A 22,639-nucleotide genomic window follows, 5' to 3' on the forward strand; every position below is an offset into this window, starting at 1 on the left:
CCACATTCTCAGCTGTTTTCTGAATTGGTGACTTTGGAGTCCTGCCAGCTTTTTTTTTTTTTTTTTTGGAAACAATTTCAAGCTTTAGAAGCATAAAAGGATAACTGACACTATGCTCAGAAGAATAAAACTTGTTTCTCTCTCCCTCCAGTGGCAAGGATGGGCTAGTTTCCAACCTGGCTTAGTTACTAATCCTTTATCCTCCCTAAGAGGTGTACTGTCCCTTCGCTCCTCCCTCCCACCCCCCTTGGCTTTTACAAGTTGAAAATTATATTTCCAAAGGCATAGGCAGCCTGATATCCAAGGCCAGGTGTTTCTGATCAGAAAATGGAGACATAAAAAGCAGACTGACTTGTTAATTGGTCTGGGTAGAGGACTGCATTCTGGTTGCTCAAGAATTACTATGTGTGAGCTTTGGCTTTTTCTTTCCATAGAAAATTGGCAACTTCTCCATTGTTAGACGGCTTGGTGTTCAGGAGTGCATCCTTCTTGTTACTCAGCGTATTACCAAATACCCTGTGCTGGTCGAGCGCATTATTCAGAATACTGAAGGTACTTAATTTTCTAAGTCTTTCTCTATGGGCATCAAAGCACTGCTTGATAAATAAAATTCTGTGGATCATTTAACTTTTGTCCCACATATTGTCTTCCTAATATCCAAATATGATCCTCTTTTTGCCTTTGAGTTGTATACTTATAAATTCCATACAGGATTCCCCCTCCCCCCAAGACTTGACCCATGAAGAGTATTTTGGAGGTCACTTTAGCTGCACTTATTTTGATGCATTAAAAATGAAAATCTTTACATTGGCACAAAAAGTAGTTTTGTTTTGGGGAGCCATATGAGACTTTAAAATTTGATGGAGGATCCCTGGGTTGCTGTACAAATAACATCTGGGGGTAAGACCATCATTTCTTGTGTTTACTGAGCTTAAAAAAAAAAAAGCAACTAACTCTGCTGTCCATGGTAGCTGGCACTGAAGATTATGAAGATTTGAACCAGGCTCTAGGCCTCATAAAAGACATCATCACGCAAGTTGATGCCAAAGTGAATGAATGTGAGAAGGGGCAACGCCTCAAAGAGATTGTTGGCAAGATGGACCTCAAATCCTCCGGCAAGCTCAAAAACGGGCTGACCTTCCGGAAAGAGGATATGCTTCACAGGCAGCTCCATGTCGATGGAATGCTTTGCTGGAAAACTGCATCAGGACGTCTGAAAGGTAAGCCTCTCCACGAGAGAAAGGAGGTGGAAAAGGTGCCTTTGGTTTGTCATATAAAACTATATTATGACCAGCTATGCACCGAGGAACAAAGCACTTGGGTACAAAGAAAGGCAACTACGAGTTTAACTGCTTATATAAGCTAAGTTTGGAACATTATGGTTCAGAAAGATGATGTAAGATAACTGTACAAATCATTTCTTTCTCTATTCTGTTTGTTCCATTCTTCTATGAGTGCTTCATGGGCTCTCTTCCACGAAAACACATTATTCTGAGAGACTTGTGCTTTGTAGTCGAGAAAATAACATCAACCTATGTCATGTCAACCCCATGACACTTTTTTGCCCACAAAAGATCAGGGCAGGAAGCAAGGTTGTTTTAAAAAGCTGACATTCTTCAGGTTTCCCTAACAAGCCTACCTTCAAGCCAGCTCCTTTCCTTCCAGTACTTGCAACTTGAAGTCCCAGTATTCTTGGTGTAACTGTAGTGAATCTTTAGAGATGTGCTCCTTTTAGAGCATGTTATATCTATTGTGCAGAAATTTTCCATGTCAAAGATTATAGTAGGTCTTTCCTTTGTTTCAAGATATACGTTCAGAGAGGGACTGTTTAGCATGTTCATTAGCTTATTGCTGGGTTTACTTGTGATTGAAATGGGAAAGCACCCCACTTCTTTTTTCTCAAATACAAAAATCAAGGAAAGTTAGGAACTTATCTTCCTCAGGCCAAGGGACTTCTTAGATTCTGGAAAACATAATTATGGCGCTTAAAAGTCTATCTCCATACTGTATGTGAACAGTCTTAGGGGACTTCTGGGACCCAGAGATCATTTCATTCAGTTCCCTCAATTACAGATGAGGAAACTGAGTCCTAATGATGTAAAATGACTTGCCTGGGATAGTATGGACAGAAAGTGGCATTGAGGACTAGGCCTCTCTGACTCAGATCCTTCTCAGTCATCTACTGATAGCATTTGATGTTTTCATTCTTCTTTCTTAATAGACGTTCTTGCTGTCCTACTGACTGATGTGCTTCTGCTGCTACAAGAAAAGGACCAGAAATATGTCTTTGCATCTGTGGTAGGTATTTTGTATACTCCTCCCTATAAGTGACACTTTGGCCAGGCCTTCCTCGATTGGGTCTAGTGTTAGGGTCCTGGGCTGCTGCCTATGTTCAGACGTGTATACACAAGGGTATCAAGGCGTCTATGCTGCTCGTGTTTGAATGAACTTGCCAGGGGTTGGCCAGGAGGTGAAGTACGTGAGCCTCTGAACTTTTTTTAAAGGATAGGTTTGAAAAGGAAGAGAGAGAAAAGGCATAAATATTTGAGAGGGGAATAGCAGTGGTTAATAACTTTTAGCTATACTAACAAACAAATTATTAATGCCCAGAACAGTGAGTCCTGATAAGGACTTTAGAAGGGTGGGAAGAATGTTAGAATGAAAGGATAAAGAGCAGCCCCCCGGAACAGACTGGCCCACTGAGCTTGTGCAGAGTGAAAGCCTAGCATGCTGATGTACATTAAGGAGGTCTATTGTGGGAAGGTGCAACTTTGTTTCTACTTTTATGGTTGCCATATTTTTTATGCACTCACCAATGGCTCCAAGATAGAAAATGGAAGCTTGACAATTATTGATGGCAACTTTTGTCTGGGAACCTCTGGGGCACTCCTGGTTTAATCTGATAAAGCTCCTCTCATTTGTATTCAGGACAGCACAGAGAGAAGGTCTGTTTTTAAAGCAAAGATCTTTGCTGGTGCTGTTTGTTAGCAATGGGGCTTTTTGCCTACATAGGGACTTGGATTGTTCCAGAAGCCATTTTTCCCAGTTTTAATCCATTTCCTATCAATGCTAATCGCTAAGATTGAAGATGAACTGATTAGTGTAGTATTGTGTAATAAATTGTATTTAGGATTAGCATGTACACATTGAGAAAATTGCATTTGCTTTTGAATTTTATATATATATATATACACACACACACACACACACACACACACACACACACACATACATTTTTAATAGTATTTTCCTGTTACATTTTTATAAGATTTTTGAGTTTCAAATTTTTTTGTTCCTTCCTCTCTCCTGAAAATGGTAGGTAATTGTTGTACATGTATAATCATGTACATCGTTCCATATTAGTCACAGTTGTGAAAAGATCAAAAGGAAAATTTAAAAACATGAAAAATAAGTGGGGGGAAATGCAAATTACAAAGTAATCTGTATTTTTGTAAATAGTCATCAAATTTGCTTGGATTGTCAGATTTATTGACACATAACCGTAAAATATTTCCTAATTAAGGCTTTAATTTCTTCATTGATGGTAATGTTAATTACTTTTTACTTTTGATACTGAATATTTGGTTTTCTTTATTTTAATCAAATTAACCAGTGGTTTAGCTTATTGATTTTTTTTTCCATAAAACCAGCCCCTAAATTTATTGATTAGCTGAAAAGTTGGGGTTTTTTTCCCCCTATCAATCTTATTAATTTCTCCTTTAATTTTTCAGGATTTCCAATTTGGTACTCAATTGAAGATTTTTTTTTCTGCTAGTTTTTTTTAGTGGCATTCCCAGTGTTTTAATCTGTTCTTTTTCTATTTTGTTAATGTAATAATTTATTTATTTATTTATTTTATTAAATTTTTTTATTTAATAATTACATTATATTTACACTCATTTCTGTTCCGATTTTTTTCCCCTCCCTCCCTCCACCCCCTCCCCTAGATGGCAAGCAGTCCTTTATATGTTGGATATGTTGCAGTATATCCTAGATACAATATATGTTTGCAGAACCGAACAGTTCTCTTGTTGCGTAGGGAGAATTGGATTCAGAAGGTATAAATAATCCGGGAAGAAAAACAAAAATGCAGATAGTTCACATTCGTTTCCCAGTGTTCTTTCTTTGGGTGTAGCTGCTTTTGTCCGTCATTTATCAATTGAAACTCAGGTCTCTTTGTCAAAGAAATCCACTTCCATCAAAATATGTCCTCATACAATATCGTTGTCGAAGTGTATAATGATCTCCTGGTTCTGCTCAGTTAATGTAATAATTTAGAGAAATGCATTTTCCCCTAAGTACTGCTTTGGCTGCATCCCATAAATTTTGGTGTATTGAAGTGCATTTTTAAAAACTTCACTCAGCAAAGGAGGCAAGTGACACAGTTTAATATTAATCCAGAGGGAAAAATTGAAAACAAAGTGAAGTTTCAATGAGTTCAGGAGTTTTGCACCTTTAAAATGGGAAGAGTTTTGTTATTGACAGAAGGAATGGGTCCTTCTTTTTTCAGTATATTTGTTTACTGCATTTTTCCATTGCATGGGCATGGAAAATGCATAGCCTCGGATATTGGTCCTGGAATCCTGCTTCATGAACTCTCTTATTAGTAGCATGTTAATTCAGGGGCCTGATGGGAGGAGGAGGATTAGACCTACTATTTCACCCTGGAAAACAGTACACTTCATTCTGCCTTTAATCTGTGTCTATGGTAACTAAGAACCAGCTGGATGTTGGAAGATCAGGAGAGCTTTCTTCAAGCAGATTTAAGGAACTACAAATCCAAATGGAATTGCTATAGGACACTTACTGTTGGACTTCCAGGTCCAAGGCCCATCTTTACTTTGGATTCCATTTGGTGACTGCGTGGCAAGTAGAATTACTTGCTGGTTGGTACTGCCCTTCTGAATGGCACTGAAAGGCCCAGCTGCTTGCTTTACTGTGCAGATTGGGAGGAAGAAGAGGGAGGTTGAGGTAGATTTTGGTGCTCTCTGACAAAGCAGGTGCCTATTACCTTTCTCAGAGATTCAGAAGGATTCCCTACATCAGGATTTGCATTGCTTCTATCTATAGACTATTCTACCCATATACTGAGTTATCTGTGATAGGAACCTCCCTTGATCCATCTATCCATTCCTGCTAATAAGGTTCAAGTCAGAAGAATGGGAATGAATGGAAGAGAATGGAAGTAAGGGCTTTTTTTATTAGTATATCACTAGGTATATTGAAATTCCTAAATGTGAGGACAAGAGTTGGAGTAACAGGAAGACGAACACTCAGCTAGACACTGAACTCCTTAAGGAGAAGGAGGATAAACTAGAGATTGGTAAGGAATGGCCACAGGATCTAAACAGGGGATTGGGGACAGAGGGAATCGATCTCAGAGAAGAAAAGGTGGCTGCTAATGTCAGCAGAGCGTGAGATGTTCAACTTAGTAAATTTAGTAAACATTTATTGAGTTAAATTGAATCCAGTCCCTCAAAGTGGTTAGAGGAAATTGAGCAAAGGCTGGTGATGAGGTCCAGAGGAGTTGTGAGCACAGTTGCCTGATGGGAGGATTCTGGGGACAGACTGGTGCAGGCAGCATCTGCTACAGATGAGCTTTCATGAAGACACTTTCCTCAGAAGGTCAGCTATGAAGGAGCAAGGAGACAGATGGTAGTTTGGGTCCCTTCTTGGGTACTGTGATTGGCCAAATGCAAATAATTAAAAACTGAGAAATATATCTTCTTTGTCTCATTGTTGTATTAGCCAGTGAAAATATGTGTCCCCATGGTGTTAAAAATATTCATTGCTTTGCCATTACCTTTCCTGTACCAAGCCTGCTGGCAGCATTTAATTCTGTATATAATTAGTTACTTCTAACTTAGGTTGAAAATGCACAGGGACACATTCCTTCCTCCTTTAAATAGGCTGCTGCTAAGGAGAGGAATACTCAGTTGGTGTGTGAAGAGGTGATGGCAAAAAAAAAAAAATAATAATAACAACACCACCTTCCTCTCCCCCATCTGATTTTGTTTTTCAGGATTCAAAACCACCTGTTATTTCATTACAAAAGCTAATTGTGAGGGAGGTAGCGAATGAGGAAAAAGCAATGTTTCTGATCAGTGCCTCCCTGAAAGGCCCAGAAATGTATGAAATTTATACCTGCTCCAAAGAAGAGAGAAATTCATGGATGGACCAGATCCGCAGAGCTGTGGAGAGGTAAATAAAAACTTGGGAAGGGTTTTCTTTCCCATTTGTACATAAGCTCCCTTCAGAGTAAATATTTTACCTTCATGATCAAAAGAAAGTTAACTTTGTCCTAGTTATTAGTAGCACTACATAGAGATTATTTAATAAAAACTAAACCACTGGTTCTGTAGGGAGGGAGTATGGAAAGTTAGTTCTCTGCGTATCTGGTGGATTCTAGATTTCCATATTCCAGATGGAACAAGTTGTTTACAAACTTGATTTTCCTCTTTAAACTCATTCATCCCTTTACCTTACTTCTTCTCCCCACACACTTTTTCTGCTTTTACTTGAGAGCCCTTCAGTCCTGTTATGTACACCCTGGCTTTTAGCTAGCTTTGGATGGGCAAACCTACATTGTGCCCTAGAAAAACTTGGCTTCCTTGGAGGGTTTTCTGAGTCCTGTTCCCTCTTTACGGAATGCTTTCCTTTTCTTTCTACCAAATGGTTTCACCATTCACCATTGAAGGCTTCCTAGGCTAATCTTGTCCAGATTTTCTCATTCCAGCAATCCATCAGTGTTGCATATGGTTGGGGCTAAGTGTCGATAGTCTGGAGCCTTCAGATAAATGTTGACTGATTTTTCTTTCTGTTGTGTTCTTATTATACCCTGCCTGTGTTGTCCCCTTCTTAAATTGTGAGCTCTCTGTTATTACAGGTTGTGAACATGCTTTCCTTTTTCACTAATACACTCTGTACAGATAATCTTCCCCAGATGTCTGCTCATTTATTTCTTCCAGCTCCTCCTGCCTTTTTTTTTTTTAAACTAGTGATGAACAGGTTTTATTCAATTAAAAAATTCTTAGCCTCCCTCTCTGTCAGATGACTTAGAAGAGCAGTGTCTTTTTTTAAGAAATCAGAGAATGATCCAGGAAAAGCATAAAGTCAGCTCACAGCAGTGTCCTCCCTTCTTCCCTCAGCTGCCCTGACGGGGAGGAGGAGCCATTCAGTGAGGCTGAAGAAAAAATGGCTGAGGCCCGAGCTGCCAAATTAAAAGAATTCCAAGGTAAAGGGACTGGAAACAAATTCTGAACCTTCTAGGATGTGTAAATGAGTGAGTGAGAGTGTGTGTGTATCTGTCTCTAGTGTGTGTGTGTGTCTGTGTTTCTGTATCTGTGTCTGTTGTGTGTGTGTGTATGTGTGTGAATTCTTGACTATGTCCTGGGAGAGCCACTGGCAGCAGAAAACCCCTGGAGGGATGTGGGGCCAGGGCACAGAGGCTGCAGTTCTGGTCCAGTTCCCCCAGTGGCTTGGGGTTTAGTTTCAGTTCAGCACATAAGCAAAGAGATAGACATGGTTGTTCCTCTCCTGGGGTTCTCAGGCATTTTGCTGGGTGGGCAGGGAGAAGGAAGGGTTCGGAGAAGCCAGGAATCAGAAAGGACCAGGTGGCTGTCACCAGTAGCAAAGCTGGGACCATTACTTTGTAGCACCAAGTAAACTCGCCCCCAACTAAGCCAGCGTCCTGGGGCTGTGAGTGCGCCTCTCCAGTGAGCTAGGGAAGTAGTTCCTGCTCTAAGTGGAAGGGCCGCTATCTGCACAGTGAGGAGATCACATGGTGTTCTGGTGTGGAATGTCAGGGAGGATGCTGCATGTGTCCCAACTCCCAGAGCCTCACCACTAGGACAGCATTGATAGTACAGCATGTTTTGGAAAGAACTCATTGTTTCATTGTCGTTTGAAGAGATTGTTTAGATTTTTGCACTCCTTAGGGACTGGGACCCTTTGTCCTTTAGGGAGACAACTTGGTGTAGTAGAAGTAGAGTGCCAAACTGGGCTTAAATCCAGCCTCAGAAATTTCAGTTACTTCATCTCTAAAACAAACATAATATTTGGCAAGCTTGAGCTCCGTACATGTGAGTGGTTCTCCCTGACCTAAATCACAAGTCGGCTCTTTAGGCAGCCAGCCTATGAGTTCAATCATGTGCTATTCTCAAAGATGAATCATTGGCCCATGGCTTCTCCAATTAATAGAATTGGACATGAGCTAGACTTTTGGAGCATCCTGAAGATTTTAAAAACAGTAATGCTTTTTAATTAAGTATTCCAGCCCAGCTTCATGCTTGTGTCTGAAACATTCTCATCAGAAAAACCTAGCCTAACTTTAATGCTGACACTTACTTATTTTGGCCCCAGCACCAATGGCACTTGAGAGGTTTCTATTCTAAAAGTCATAAATTAACATGGAAGAGACTGACACATTTTTAACTTGACTCCCTTTTTCCCCCGCTTTAGAACGTTTAAGCAAGAAAGATGAGCTGATTGCTCAAAGTCTCAGTGAGAAACAGCAGATTTATTTGGAAATGTTTGAGATTAACAGCTTTGAAGATCTTCCTCCCGGCTCGCAGTCCAGATTCTTTTTCCGAGGAGGGGAACCCTCAGAGAACAGCCTGCAAGGCGAGATGATTCTGAAGTCGGCAGTATCTGAAGGTAGGTGGCACAAAACCCTTTCAGATGGTGGCTAGGGACACACATGATGACCCCTCGTGACTAGGAAAATATTCATTGGAACCACAGGACATAGTGCTTGACAGGGAGTCATTGACTACCTAGTTCAAAGCCTTCATTATCCAGAAGGTCACAGCTGTGAGGTGGTACTGCTAGATCCAGAATATTATAAATCTGATATTTATATCAGACTCATCCCACAAACATGCACTTATTGCAACCATATGATTGAGCCCCTTTTTTCTGAGTTTAAAAGTGGAAGAGACCTACCTTATCTGTCCTTTGCCAAGGGGGCTGACCCTTGGGGATGCCTTCGCTTGTAGGTTCACTTGACTGTTTCTCCTTGATTAATCTGATTTCATATTTCAGAAAATGTAACTTGCTTGCATTGATAGATGGAATCTATGGCTAATTGGCACTGTGTTCATGAAGCCACATCCCTGAATCAGATTTCATTATGGGTTATTTTGCTTTGTCTCTTCCATGGCCACAGCCTGAACCTTGGCCTGCCACCTTGCCAGTGTGTGCTCTTAAGGATTGAGCAAGAGAGGCTTATTTCAGTGTAAATCTGTCAGCACTACTCTAAACACAGCTCAGGATATGGACCTTAGTGATAGATAGTGGCCATCTTCAAAGGGAAACAAATTAGAGAGTCCATGATGTGACTCCTCCTTGCTAAGACATTGGCAGAACTAGCAGGGACGGGTTTCATCAGATACCCCAATTGAAGTCCCCGCATCAGTGTGAGGTTCCGAGTTTCTTTCCTGATAGCTGACCACCTTGTTCTATGGCAGCAATAATTCTGTGCTCTCTCTTCCTTTCGCTAGTTGAGAATATGCTTCACCTGGTGCACTCACATATATATAAACAGCTGAGAAACGACAGTGAAGACGGTGGGGCCGGGGATGATCTCTCATTGCCCAGGAGAGCAGAGACCTTCGGAGGCTTTGACAACAATACAAACCCAAACAAAAGTAAGCAGCTGGACATACTGGGGAGTTGGGGGGGGGGGGCAAGAGGAGGGGGGAAGTGAAGGAGAACTGGTCCGCTCTTCAGAGGATCTAATATGCCCCTGGTCCTTACTCTGATCATTAAACCACACCCCTGAGAGTACTCTCCTCCCCAGAGCACATGGTATTTATCTTTTGACTCCTTTGTTCTACTGGTGTTCTCCAACTTCTATCACACTTTCAGACCCAGGAAAGCCCTTTCATGATAACTTGTCCTCTTGTGCACTTCCCAGGAGCTGTTTCCAAAAGGATTCTCAGATCCTCTCCAGTTGGCTTCTCTACTCTGTCTCTCCTTGGCCCATCTTGACAGGGCTCCTCTCAGTGTTAGTGCCGTTGTCTTGAGTGACAGAAGCTTCAGCCCCTGCGCCCTGTAAAAGTAAAAGCGAAAACTCAGGACCAAAAACTAAATTCACACTCTTGGCATTCAGAATTCTGCTTAATTGCTGGTTTTGTCCTGTGTGGTAGCTTATCGACACTGTCTTAGGACTCTTTTTCTGGTCTGTTTTTAAGATGCTAGCTTTAAGAAGAAAGTCTGCAATTGCGATGCCCGGCTTAAAGACCGGAGAATTCCTTTTACCGGTTTGGACTCACAGCTTGGTGACCTTTCAGGAGACTCTGAAGAAGGATCACAGACAGTAGGTTTTTCTTCATTTTAATTCTGTGTTTTAAAATTGAGTTTATAATGATGAAGCATATAATCCTCATTCAGAGAAAGAACTAATTTTGTTTGACTATAGACTAAAGCATAAGTCCAACAACATGGGAATGGGGAGCATAAAGTATACAAACCACTGTATCATCACCTTCAACCTCAACTCCCTCAAGACCAGCACATTACCTGGGGGAGTGAAGGTACAACTAGTAATGGAAAGGGGACCAAGTCTGAATGAATGCCTGCAGTGGAAAGAGTAAGGGAGGAAAAACTTTAAGATGAAAGCAAGCTTCTTAACTGAGGAGCAGACCCTGCAGAAAGTACAGGGAAGGAGTGGGACATTGGGAGGGATGGAAGTGAGGGATGGGGGAGAGGAAAGGAGTAAATAGGATTGGGTAGAAGATTGAGTCTGCTCAAGGGCCTCCCTCAAAGTCTGGCCTTGTGGCCAGTGGTGATGAGTCTAGGAGACCTACTTGCCAGTGTGACCTCAGGCCTCAGCTTTTTTAGCCTCAAGTTCCTTAGCAGCTAAGGCCAGGACTTTTTCAATTACCCCATGCTTCTTAATTATAAATTATGTGATGTCATTTACTCTGTAATCACATATGATATTTTTTTAAAATTTTTATTTAATAATTACTTTATATTGACAGAGTCCATGCCAGGGTAATTTTTTTACAACATTATCCCTTGCATTCGTTTCTGTTCCAATTTTTCCCTTCCCTCCCTCCACCCCCTCCCCTAGATGGCAAGCAGTTTTATATATGTTAGATATGTTGCAGTATATCCTAAATATAATATATGTTTGCAGAACTGAACAGTTCTCTTGTTGCACAGGGAGAATTGGATTCAGAAGGTAAAAATAACCTGGGAAGAAAAACAAATATGCAGATAGTTCACATTCGTTTCCCAGTGTACTTTCTTTGGGTGTAGCTGCTTCTGTCCGTCATTTATCAATTGAAACTCAGTTAGGTCTCTTTGTCAAAGAAATCCACTTCCATCAAAATATGTCCTCATACAATATCGTTGTCGAAGAATCACATATGATATTAACTGTAAAATAAGATATTCTCTACTAAATATAATTACATATTATATATAATGCTACATTTTTATTAACAATGTGATATATTGTTTTCTATGTAATAGAAACTAATTTGTATCCTTCTGTGGTTCTTCTTTTAGGCTGAGCTAACCCAAATGGACTGGAACAACAGTGCACCAGCCACAATGGAATCTGAGGTGCTCCCCCTGAGCAAAGACATCTTTGCTTTCTCAGGCTCACTTTGTTGGGTTCAGCTCAGCCCAGTATTTACCCACAGGCTGCTCGACATCCTTTCCCAATTCTGCAGTTGATTTCTTCCACCTTCACCACCCAGGCTCTCCCCCAGCCCTAGTGAAGCTGCTTTCTCAGAGGTCACTGCCACCTCACTGACAAATCTAGAGAATGCCTTTTCCTCTTCCTAGCCACCTTGTCTTTTTTGTAGTCCTTACCTGACTAATTTTTGGTTAGGGTTCACCTGATTTCTGGTCTTTTTTCTGGGCTGTGGAAGTGAATTTTCACACAAAAGTCTTCTTTTCTATGCTCCCTCCTTTAACAAATCTTTTTAAATCTCAGGACTTTAACTTTTAGCTCTTTGGCCATAATTTCTATGTCTTTATTTCTCATCTTGACCCTTCTTCTGAATTCCAACCTTCATTTCATCTCCTGACAGAAAACTGAGACAAGCATTTTGGACGTAGCCAATGTGCACCTCTGCTTTGCTTTACTATGTTGTTTCTCTTTTTGACCCTATTTGGGATTTTCTTGGCAAAGGTACTAGAGTAGTTTGTGATTTCCTTCTCCAGCTTATTTTACAGATGAGGAAACTGAGGCAGATAGGGTTAAATGCCTTGCCCTTAATAAGTGTCTAAGGCCAGATTTAAATTTAGGAAGATGAGCCATCTTGACTCTAAGCCGAGTTATATTCACTGTGTCACCTTAGAGGCTGCCCTTGCTTCATTATTCATGTTTGTCATAAGATTTTTTCTTTCTTTTTGTAGAGAAGGAGAGTGAATAGGAAAAAATAAATACTTGTTAATTTAAAGGGGTTTTAAAACAATACTTTTTTTTCTAGCTCTATAAAGTAAAATCTTGACATTTTAATATGGCACTGAATAAGTGGATTAATTTAGGTAGAATTGTCATTTTTTTAATATTAGCTCAGCCTACCCATGAGCACTTGATATTCTTCCATTTGTTTAAATCTAACTTTATTTGTGTGAAAAGTGTTTTTTAATTGTGTTTTTATACTTGCTAACTTTGTCTTGGCTGATAGACTACCAGATATTTTATGCTATCTACAGTTATTTTAAATGGGAGTTCTCTATTTCTTACAGCTGGACTTTGTCAGTAACATACAGAAATGCTGATGCTTATGCGGGTTTATTTTATATCTTGCAACTTTGCTAAAATTGTTGTTTCTGGTAGTTTTTTAGTTGATTCTCTAGGATTCTCTTAAATCTATCATCATTTCATCTTCAAAGAGTAATTGTTTGTTTCTTTATTACCTACTTTAATTCCTTCAATTTCTTTTTCTTCTCTTATTGCTAAAGCTAACATTTCTTTTATTATTATTATTATAGCTTTTTATTGACAAAACATATGCATGGGTAATTTTTCAACATTGACCCTTGCAAACACTTCTGTTCCAAATTTTCCCTTCCTTCCTTCCAGCCTAGATGGCAGGCAGCCTCATACATGTTAAACATGTTAAAGTATATATTAAGTACAATATATGTATACATATTTATACGGTTATCTTGTTGCATGAGAAAAATTGGATTTAGAAAGAAGGTAAAAATAACCTGGGAAGAAAAATAAAAATGCAAGCAAATAACAACAGAAAGAGTGCAGATGTTATGTTGTGGTCCACACTCATTTCCCAGTGTTCTTATGCTGGGTGTAGCTGCTTCTGTTTATCACTGATCAATTGGAACTGATTTGGATCCTCTCATTGTTGAAAAGAGCCATTCCATCAGAATTGATCATCATGTAGTATTATTGTTGAAGTGTATAATGATCTCCTGGTTCTGCTCATTTCACTTAGCATCAATTCATGTAAGTCTCTCCAAGCCTTTCTGTATTAATCCTGTAAAGCTAACATTTCTAGTACAATATTGAATATTAGTGGTGATAGTGGGCAATCTGGTTTCATCCCTGATCTTACTGGGAACACTTCTAAGCTGTTCCCCATTACCTATAATGCTTGCTGATGTTTTTAGATAGACGCTACTTATCAATTTTAAGAAAAACTCCATTTATTCCTATGCTCTCTCTAGTGTTGGTTTAAAAATTTCTTGTAAGATTTTTCTTCATCTACCAGGATGTCCTAAACCAAACTTAAACTTATTTCTCCCTCCTATCACTGTTTGTTAGATATTTCTGTTCACCCAGTTTCCCAATTTTTTGTCTTTGCCCCTTGTATCTCACGAAGGCCTTCTGATTTCATCGCCACAGCATGTTCTGTGTCATCCTTCTGCTCCCATCCTAGTTAGTACAAGTCCTTATTATCAGCCACCTGAGCTACCACTTCCTACCTCCCCTTTATCTGTGCTACAGCCCAGCCTTTCTCCATATTCCAGAAGCATCTCCTTATGCCTAGATCTCATTACTCTGATAATGGCTACACTCAGTTCCAGCTTTTATGCCCGATAAGCAAGGCTTTCTATCCTGCAGCATCCACCATTCTCTTTCCAGCTTTGCTTTCTGTTAGTCTTTCTCACACTCTGCTTCCCCTTAAAACTGGATTTGAGTCTAAATGTGAAAATATGCATCGTACTCTCCCAGGTGCCTCGAGTTCTTGAACCTGTATTGCTTGCCCTCTTCCTCTTGCCCACATCAACTGGCACCTTTTATATTCCTTCCCTGATCCCTTTGATCAGTGATGACTTCACCATATCACTAAGGGCACTTAGACTTTCATGGGGCAGTGGATGACTTATTTTCTGCTAGACTTAGCTCCATTAGCTAAATTTTGTAGCGTCCCCAACAGCTAGCAATAGTGACTTGATAAATGTTCATTGTTGTTTCTCCTCCCCTACTTAAATACAGATTCAGGCCAATGACGTTTTCTTCTAAAAACCTCTTTTCTTTTTTCCTCAGCTTTTAAAGAGAATACACACCCTGTCAAAGCTGCTTTCCAATCTTCAGGTAAACGTGGATCTTTAGAAAAGGCATAATTAACTGCTTGTTTTTATATAACTTGTAATCCAAGAGAGGCCATAGTTTTTAATCAGTTTTTGGTGACAGAAACCCTATCTTGTTTAGCGGAGGCCCCTGTGGTCCTGTCTCTCTGACAGTACTTTGTGCTGGGTCTTTCAGGCAGTGGTTGCTCAGCAGGACAGCTACATTGAAATGCAGAGGGCCACAATCCTTGACCGAGAAAAGCAATGTAGACTGCAGTCAACACGTGGAAACTTCCTGTTAGAACAAGAGAAACAGCGGAACTTTGAGAAGCAAAGAGAAGAACTGGCCAATGTACAGAAGCTTCAGAACCAACTCAAGCAGGAACAGCAACGCTGGGAGCGTGAGCGCAGCCGTCAGCAGAAAGAACTGGAATACACTGAAGCCCGGCTGCAGGAGCGGGAGAGTGAGTCCCAGCAGTTCAGGGAGCGGCTGACCCAAGACAAAGAGGAGCTGGACCGGCAGCGCGAGGCCTACCAGCATGATCTGGAGAGGCTCCGTGAGTCCCAGCGAGCTGTGGAGAAGGAAAAGGAAAGGCTTGAACTTCTGAAAAAATTAAAGAAGCAGAACACCGTGCCTGGCACAATACCTCCCGAAGGGCTGGAGGTGAGGCACTCGTGTTCTTTTAGAGGGTTTGGTTTTGAGAGGACTTGGGAAGCAGTAATTCTTCATACTATTCTTTGGCTGAATATTGAGCTTTTTCTCATCAGGTACAGACAGAAATTTCTGGTTTTGACAATAGATCTGGTGGAAGGAAGTACTAAAACTGAATCTATTATGAAATTCAAAAAGGATAACTGAAAAATCATACTATATGTATATTTTAAAAGGCCAATTGCACAACTTCAGGATAGAGAGACTAATTGCTATTTCCCAGTGTTGACTCATTGATCTTTTGATATAGGGTAGTTTTTAAGTCTTTACCCTGTCATCTAGTGTGTCAGCCAATCCTTCCAGCTTTTTATCATGTGTATATATCTGATATGACTTTATTCAAGTTGTTGATAAAAATATTAAGTAGCATATATCCTTGGGCCACACCACTGGAAACCACCTTCCATAAAACTCTTTGGGCCCAGCCACTCAGCCAGTTCCAAATCCATGCACTTGTATCATCATTTGCTTTGCTAAATATCTAGTCACACTGTAGCTGCCACATTCCCTTGTTTTATCAGTTTAGTAACAGTGGGATACAAGGAAGTAGGTTGTTCTGCTCTAATGGGAAACAGTTGGCTGCCCACCTTTCTTTCAGGAGCAAAGCAAGCTTAGAGGGGATCTGCCACACTGCTTCTTTGTGACCACACTTTCCTTTTCTAAATGTATATTATCAAATGGATGTGATGCGTTAATTTTGTTGTTTGGCAGACTTGTTTGACATGTTAAAGGCCCCTTCTAGCTCAGGATCAGTGTGGTTTCGTGATTGAAAATCTGGCTTAAGAAAGAAGTCCTAAGTAATAAGAGATTCGGAAAATGAATCACAGTCTTAAAGTTTGTTAGTCAACAATTATTGAAGTGAATCAGCATAATCTGGATGTCCTGAAGAATCCTAGGGGAAAATTCTCGTATCCAAAATTTTGGAGTACCTAGGCTCTGGAAGATAAGGAAGGGTACAAATCCTGGTCCCTACCCATCGTTCCATTTAGTTCAGGAAAGAGGCCATATACTCTAGAAGCTGTACTACCAGCTATTAGGTGGAGAGGTTAACTGCCACTCGGAAGAGCTGCAGGGCTTTGGGGTTCTGCCTAGAGGCAGCCTTCCCTGATGTGCTGGGGCCGGAGCGGGGATGGCCCTGATGGCTCGGGTGAGTCAGCGGACTTTTCTCTTGTAGGGCCACACCCTGAGCACCTCCTCGAGTTTCAACGGCGAGGGCCTCGAGGGGGCCGTGCAGCTGGCCAAGCCCCTGGCGAGGACCAGCACCCTGCTGTGCGGCTCTGACTACGCGGAGCGCCCCGAGGTGGCTCGTCGGGACAGCACGGCCGCAGAGGGCCGCCTGGCGAAGAGCGACGTGCCCATCCAGCTCCTGAGCGCCACCAACCAGATCCAGAAGCAAGCTGCCGTCCAGCAGCAGATCCCCACCAAGCTGGCCGTGCTCACAAAAGGGAGCAAAGAGAAGGGGGGGAAGAGCAAAGCCTCCCAGCGCTCCGACAGCTCCAGTGAGTGCTGGTTCCCCCTCAGTGCTCTCAGAATGTACAGAGCACAAAGCCCTTGGGCAGCCTGGGGGGAGGGGGGTTGGGCTCCCTGTTGGTGACCCCAGCTGGTGACTAATGCCCTGTGCCCTCTTCCCACACTGAACCTGAGGAGGCTCATGGGCCATTTTCCTGGGACAGAGGAGGAAGCAGTCACTAGTGGGCAGGGAAGTAGCCTGGAGAGGCTAAAGTCATTGTGGTTGGTGAATATAGTTCATTGGGGAATTTGATCAGTAACAGATTGAAATAGGCTTATTCTTTAAAAGAAGAGCTTTGAAGAGAAAAGGGAACCTTTTAACCGGAACCCTCCTAGGTCACTCATTTAGAGACATGTCTTTTCTGTCTTGGTCACTAAGAAGGAGGGGGAGGTATTTGTAAGAGTGGGAAGTCCTCAGACGAGCTAACCTAAGTCTCAGGCACTGAATCAGCTTTTATAGTTGTAAAAATAGAAGCTAAAGCTACATTTGTCACTGAGAATTAATTTAAGGTTGTGATCTCTGCCAGTGAGAGGCAAGACTAAAGCCACAACGTGGCCACTTTGTGAAAGCCTCTGCTTAGATTCCTCCTTAGCTGTGTTGCAGACAGGCCGGCTCGGGGGGCCGCCCTCTCTGTGGCCGCAGAGCCGAGTGACGCCCCGGCTCCCGGCCGCGCTCTGGCCCTAAGTGTGGCGGGGCAGCTGCAGCCCTTGTTTTGTGGTTCCCCGAGCAGACCCGGATTTAGTGAGTCCGGCTCACAAATGAATAAGGAGACAGCCTGAGCTTCCCTCCCATCAGGAGCCAGGCTTGAGGCTGTGGTGGAGAGGGGAGGCAGCCTGCGGAGGAAGCCCGGCTCCTACCTTCTTGTTCTAAGGCTTTTATCTTGTTTGAGACATGCATAAGGGAGATGGTCAAGATACAGTTACTGCTGAGGGTAAGGAGAGTAATGGCGGGACCGTGTCCCAATGAAATCAGTATTGAATGACTACAACAGGGCAGCTACGGGGCGCAGTGGATAGAGCCCCAGCCCTGAAGTCAGGAGGACCCGAGTTCCAATCCAGCCTCAGACACTTAACACTTCCCGGCTGTGTGACCCTGGGCAAGTCACTTAAGCCTGATTGCTTGTGGGGGGTGGGGAGAGACTACAACAGCCGCCAGTAGGTTCCAGCACAGAACTCGAGACCAGGAGCCTCTGTGCACTTTGTCTTTCTTGCGTGTGAATTTGCGATGGAGACAGATTCAGGAGGGGCTTCCGAGGTGGGGAAGTGACTCCTGACTTGGCCACATGAGCTCCCTCTCTCCCCCCTCGGCTTGGGTGTTGGCAGGGAGTCGTTGAAAGGGTTCCTGTCCAGAAACTGGTGTCTTCATGGAGCCCCGGCCCTGGGGGCTGGGGAGGGCAGAGATCATCCGAAAGAGCCCCTGCAAATCCCTCTCCTTTTCCCCCCAGCCTCCTTTGACCTAAAACAGCAGCTGATGCTCAGCAAGTTTATGGGCAAAGAAGAAAACACTATGAAAGCCCGCCAGGCCCCGGGTCCTGCCCTGACAGGCCAGAGCGTCATTGTGCATCAGGGTAAGGCCTGGTCGGGGAGCGGCCGAGGGCTGATGAAGGTTTTCGGGGGGGGTGGGGGGGCTCCTGGGACAGAGGCGACTGCTGACTCGGGATCCGGTGTTTTTCAGAGTCATGTGTCCCAGCGGACATCCAGACCTCGGAGATCTCTCCTCTGGGCTCAGGAAACATGTTCAGGCCGAGCAGCGCCCCACACCTCTCGCCCCCGGCCCAGCCGCTCGCGCGGCCCGCTTCCGAAGAAGACGCCAACAAGGAAGATGTTATCTTTTTCTGAACTGCTGTTGCACGGTGCATCTGGTGCCATCCCCTTGGAGAAGATTTCCATGGAGTCTCCAGGACAACAGAGGGCCACTGCTGATTGGCATCTCTTGTCTCCTCCAGAATGACATCCCCTTCAGATGAAGCCAGGTTTTCCTTCACATGGTCAGAACCCACTTGGGGACTCCAAGGGGTCATTGGGACCATGTGGGCACCTGCTTGTCTCTTTTTCAGGCATAACCACTATGGACTTGAACATGGCCTGGGTGTCTCAATTCCAAATTTATGGATATGTTGCCATCCACCATAATATGCTCTTTTTGGTGAATTTGCAGTGATTCCCTGATAAAGTTTTTAATCTCTTTTTAGAAAAAAGTTTTAATTGGAAGTTGAACTATAAATGAACTAAGGAGCTATTCTAAATAATAGGACCCCCGTTTGGGTAAGAGAGAAATCTATTTTCAATCTGGTTTTACAGAGCTGTGGCCATTAGCTGTAGTTTCAGAAAACAGGTCCTGGGGTTCTCGGCCCTGGGCATGAGCTGGCAGGCGGACCTGGAATACAGGAGGCCAGGTAATAGTTTTAAGGCCCCAGAGGCCAACTTAGGAAATGTGTCCATTCTGGGGGAGGTGGTGCTAGCAGCCCACCTTCTTGGCTGTCCAGACTGGCCGTCAGTGCTGTCTGTCTTCAGAAAAGGAGCCTTAAGCTCATCTCCGCTTCTGAGGCTTTGTTGGGTGTGGTGCAGATTCCCAAAGCGAATTATTTGTTGGTTCATAGTGAACTTAAGATTGGGATATTTTCCTGATCATTGATGAAGATGCTAAATCTAAAAAAAGTTATTAGCAAGGTTGAGAGTGCAATAGGTTACTGTCTTCAATAATCCTTCTATAACGTAGTCTAGGTTGTTAGAGTGGGCACCCTGCCAGCAGAGGCGTTTGTTACCACGCAGGTGGCTGTCGAGGTCCTGCTATCTCCACACGTGAGCAGCAACATCGAGACATATGTAACAAAAAGGAGTTCTCATTGGCGAACCGTTGTATTATTGCTTTGGAGTCTCCTCATTCTGAATTTGATATGGTGAAGAAAATGAATTTGGCTGTTCAGACAGCAGTGTGTCTTTATGGCAGCTCGGTGCCCAGTCTTTGTGGGGGCTTCTGATTATCACAGACAGTGGAAAGTGCTTCTGCAGATGAATGCCTGGGAGTTTACCTGAGGCAGAGCTTGGTGTTGGCCGGGGATCTGTAGAAGCTGCAGGCCCTCGGCAGGTCATAAAGCAACCCAGGGGAACCGAGCTCTCGGGCCATGAAGCTGCTTCTTAGCAACAGCAACTTCTTCTTTGTGTGCCCCATTCCCTGCCATTGCCCCCGGAGAAGCAGAATGTATGGGTTATATACCGGGCTAGTCGCCCTCAGGAAGGAAGTGACCCGTCTGGCTCTGAAATGGGGACAAATGGCTTTTTTTTTTTTTTAAAGGTCTTAGAATATTGTCATTAAAGATGAATATTTAGTAATAGCTGAACAAAGTGGCAGGAAGCAAAGAAACATTTTGTGTTGATTCTCAGTAGTTAAGGAGCCATGTAACCAATACATATTCTCTCATCTGTCCAAAAGAGCTGGCAAATGATTTGAAGTTTCCTGTAGAGAGAATCATCTGGGTGGTTGGGTGCCAGGAAAGTGTTAGTGACTAGCACAAAACAGATGCTATTGGGAAAGGTGATTTACAGTAAAGATTTGTTGGTGTGAAGTTTTCTCCTTTCTCCTCCCCTCAGTTTGGGGGTAGTTTCGTAGTTTATAACTGGAAGTGACCAGAGACACATTAGCTCAATAATCTCACCAGTAAGGAAACTGCCGCCAACACTGGGAGGAAATAGCAGAGGCTAGATTTGAATTAAGTCTGTCTCTAAATTAATCCCAGCCCAGTGTCGTGGAAATGAAATTGTTTGCCTATGGTTCTTTTGGACACCTGGGGGGGAAATACCTTTAAAATCTAATGTTAGGGGAGTGGTTAGATATCATTTCTGTCTGCTTCCATCTATAGCCATATCACAGCTTTGGCCCAAACTCTGGACTTGCAGATGCCTCCTCCGAGGGCTCTGGTGTGGGACTTATCGGGCTGATGGCCGGCTTATCTAAGTTTGGGGGTTTGGACTGTAACCTGTCATAGCCAGGGAAGAGTTGCAACTCATTTCCCCAGACCTCCAAGTTAAGGACAACTGAAGAGTTTAACACTGTAATTGTCAGCAAATAATAAAAGTTATAGGCCCTATTGCAGGAATTCATTTCATCTTTGGAACAGGTATGTTTCCAGCAAGTCCACAGTCTGCAGGCCACGTAAGAGTCTCCTGTCTTATTATCAACTCATACTCACAGGGAAATCCAGCCCCAAACACGCATGCACATGGGTTCCACAATAGATTTGTCAGTGGAGCTGGGAGAGATTTTTCAGTTTTTTGAATCAAAATCGGATTCAAAAGTTCAGTTGTTCAAAGCCTGACAGGCAAGATAATAGGAAAGGAAGTTGCTTCCAGAAGGAGCTCCTTCCAGGGCCTAGTCGGGGACCTCTGTCTCCTTACTACAAGGGAGACATGGCCAGGTGCCTGCTGTCCAGGTCCTGTCCTGATTGAGGAGTTCTGCCATTGATGCTGCATCTAGGCCCAGTGGAAGGTGGAGAGAGTGGGCCGGAGAAAGGAGAGCTCGAGCTCTTGGTGCCAGAGTGAGGTAGTCTGTCTTTCCTAAAGCGTCCTGTGATCGTAGTAGTCCCTTTTGTTCCCTGTGGTTCTGTGAACATGTCTTCCACCCCCCCATCCCCCCACATAAATTCTGATGGCCCCTGTGGTCTTGCTGCATCCATCAGCATGATGGTAAAGAAATCTTCCCGCAGCACACCTGAGTTTTACCTGAGTGGGCAGGACAGGTGAGGTTCTGCTTTTGCTTAAACGTCCCACATGAACTTGCAGAAGGGACCAAAAGCAGAAGTCTTCCTTCTCACCTTCACTCTAATGAGGGAAACCTTTCTGGCACTTGGAACGTTGTTTGCTGTCAGCCCAGAAATGAGTCCCTAACACTTGGGATCTTGTCTCTCCCTATCTCCTTTCCCCCCACCCCCATCCTCTCCTTGAAGGAACAATTATACAATCATGAGTCAGCATTGATTTCAGTTTCTGTTACGATGGCAGGTCCTGCCCAGCAAGCGAAGTTCTGAGAGAGAAAAACTTTTTACCATTTTTAAAAACCCTTTTCACCAGTGATTCTCATTGCCCTTTGAAATATATGTACTACACATTAAATTTCATTGTGCCATGTTTATAATCAGTGTTTTTTATTTTTGTACTGAAGTATTGGAGCACTTTAGAAATGTTTACTTTAAATTTGTTTGATTTTGGAAGGAAAATGACTTGTCTGTAATTCTGTTGCTGAGCTCACGTAATAATTCTTTACTGAGCTGTGATAGTTTGATGCTGTTTAGTTTTAGTTCCAGTCTAGTGACTTTGTGATCTCGTTAATAATCATGATAGGAGATTCAGGGGATTTCAATCCAAACCTCCAAGAGGATTGTCTTCTTCCCTGAAGTTGAGGAGATTTCTCAGTTCTGCTGGAAGGCAGGGTTGTAAATAGTCATGTCCCTGCCAGTGGTATCCCCGTCACTTCTTGTTAGTATCTAATTTTATTTGTAAAATTAATGGATAAGCACATGTTAATACATCTGTTGACTCGTGCACTTCGTTAATTGTATTGTGATCTTAGATTCACTTCCTGGTTTGTTGTTTTGTTTTGGGGTTTTTGTGGGTTTTTTTTTTTAATAATTTTTTTATGCTGGCTCTTGTCAGCACGATTTCAGAACAACAGTACTGATTTCTAGCAATAAAAAAATTACTAAAATAAGCTCTGTGTCTCAAGTTAAACTGTGTCTGAGTATCAGTTTCATAATGCTCTGAAAGACTAGCTTTGCCAAGGGATGGTTGATCTTGTGGTCTCAACTGGATTTAGCTGGGTAGAGAGCTGGGATTGCACATTCTCATGGTGCTATGTGCTGCCTCCAGCTTGTCCAGCCTCCATTCCCTGTCTGGAGTGGGATGCATTTGTGATCAGTGTAACGT

General features: G+C 42.8%; 1 protein-coding gene across 2 annotated transcripts in view; it reads left to right on the forward strand.

The window, feature by feature from the left end:
- Nucleotides 1–22,424, forward strand: part of LOC127545341 (rho guanine nucleotide exchange factor 18-like) — a 50,919-nt gene extending 28,495 nt beyond the window's left edge. For both annotated transcript variants that reach the window (XM_051972547.1, XM_051972546.1), the window contains 14 exons: nt 435–552; nt 972–1,220; nt 2,222–2,298; nt 6,023–6,201; nt 7,149–7,234; nt 8,461–8,655; nt 9,501–9,647; nt 10,194–10,318; nt 11,518–11,574; nt 14,477–14,524; nt 14,696–15,163; nt 16,386–16,710; nt 18,166–18,288; nt 18,396–22,424. In XM_051972547.1, coding sequence (XP_051828507.1) covers nt 435–552; nt 972–1,220; nt 2,222–2,298; nt 6,023–6,201; nt 7,149–7,234; nt 8,461–8,655; nt 9,501–9,647; nt 10,194–10,318; nt 11,518–11,574; nt 14,477–14,524; nt 14,696–15,163; nt 16,386–16,710; nt 18,166–18,288; nt 18,396–18,559 — 2,361 coding nt within the window. In that variant the 3' untranslated portion in view covers nt 18,560–22,424. The remainder of the gene's footprint in view (nt 1–434; nt 553–971; nt 1,221–2,221; nt 2,299–6,022; nt 6,202–7,148; nt 7,235–8,460; nt 8,656–9,500; nt 9,648–10,193; nt 10,319–11,517; nt 11,575–14,476; nt 14,525–14,695; nt 15,164–16,385; nt 16,711–18,165; nt 18,289–18,395) is intronic.
- Nucleotides 22,425–22,639: the final 215 nt, after the last annotated feature.

The sequence above is a fragment of the Antechinus flavipes genome, chromosome 1 (assembly GCF_016432865.1).
Source record: "Antechinus flavipes isolate AdamAnt ecotype Samford, QLD, Australia chromosome 1, AdamAnt_v2, whole genome shotgun sequence".
NCBI classification, from domain to species: Eukaryota; Metazoa; Chordata; class Mammalia; order Dasyuromorphia; family Dasyuridae; genus Antechinus; species Antechinus flavipes.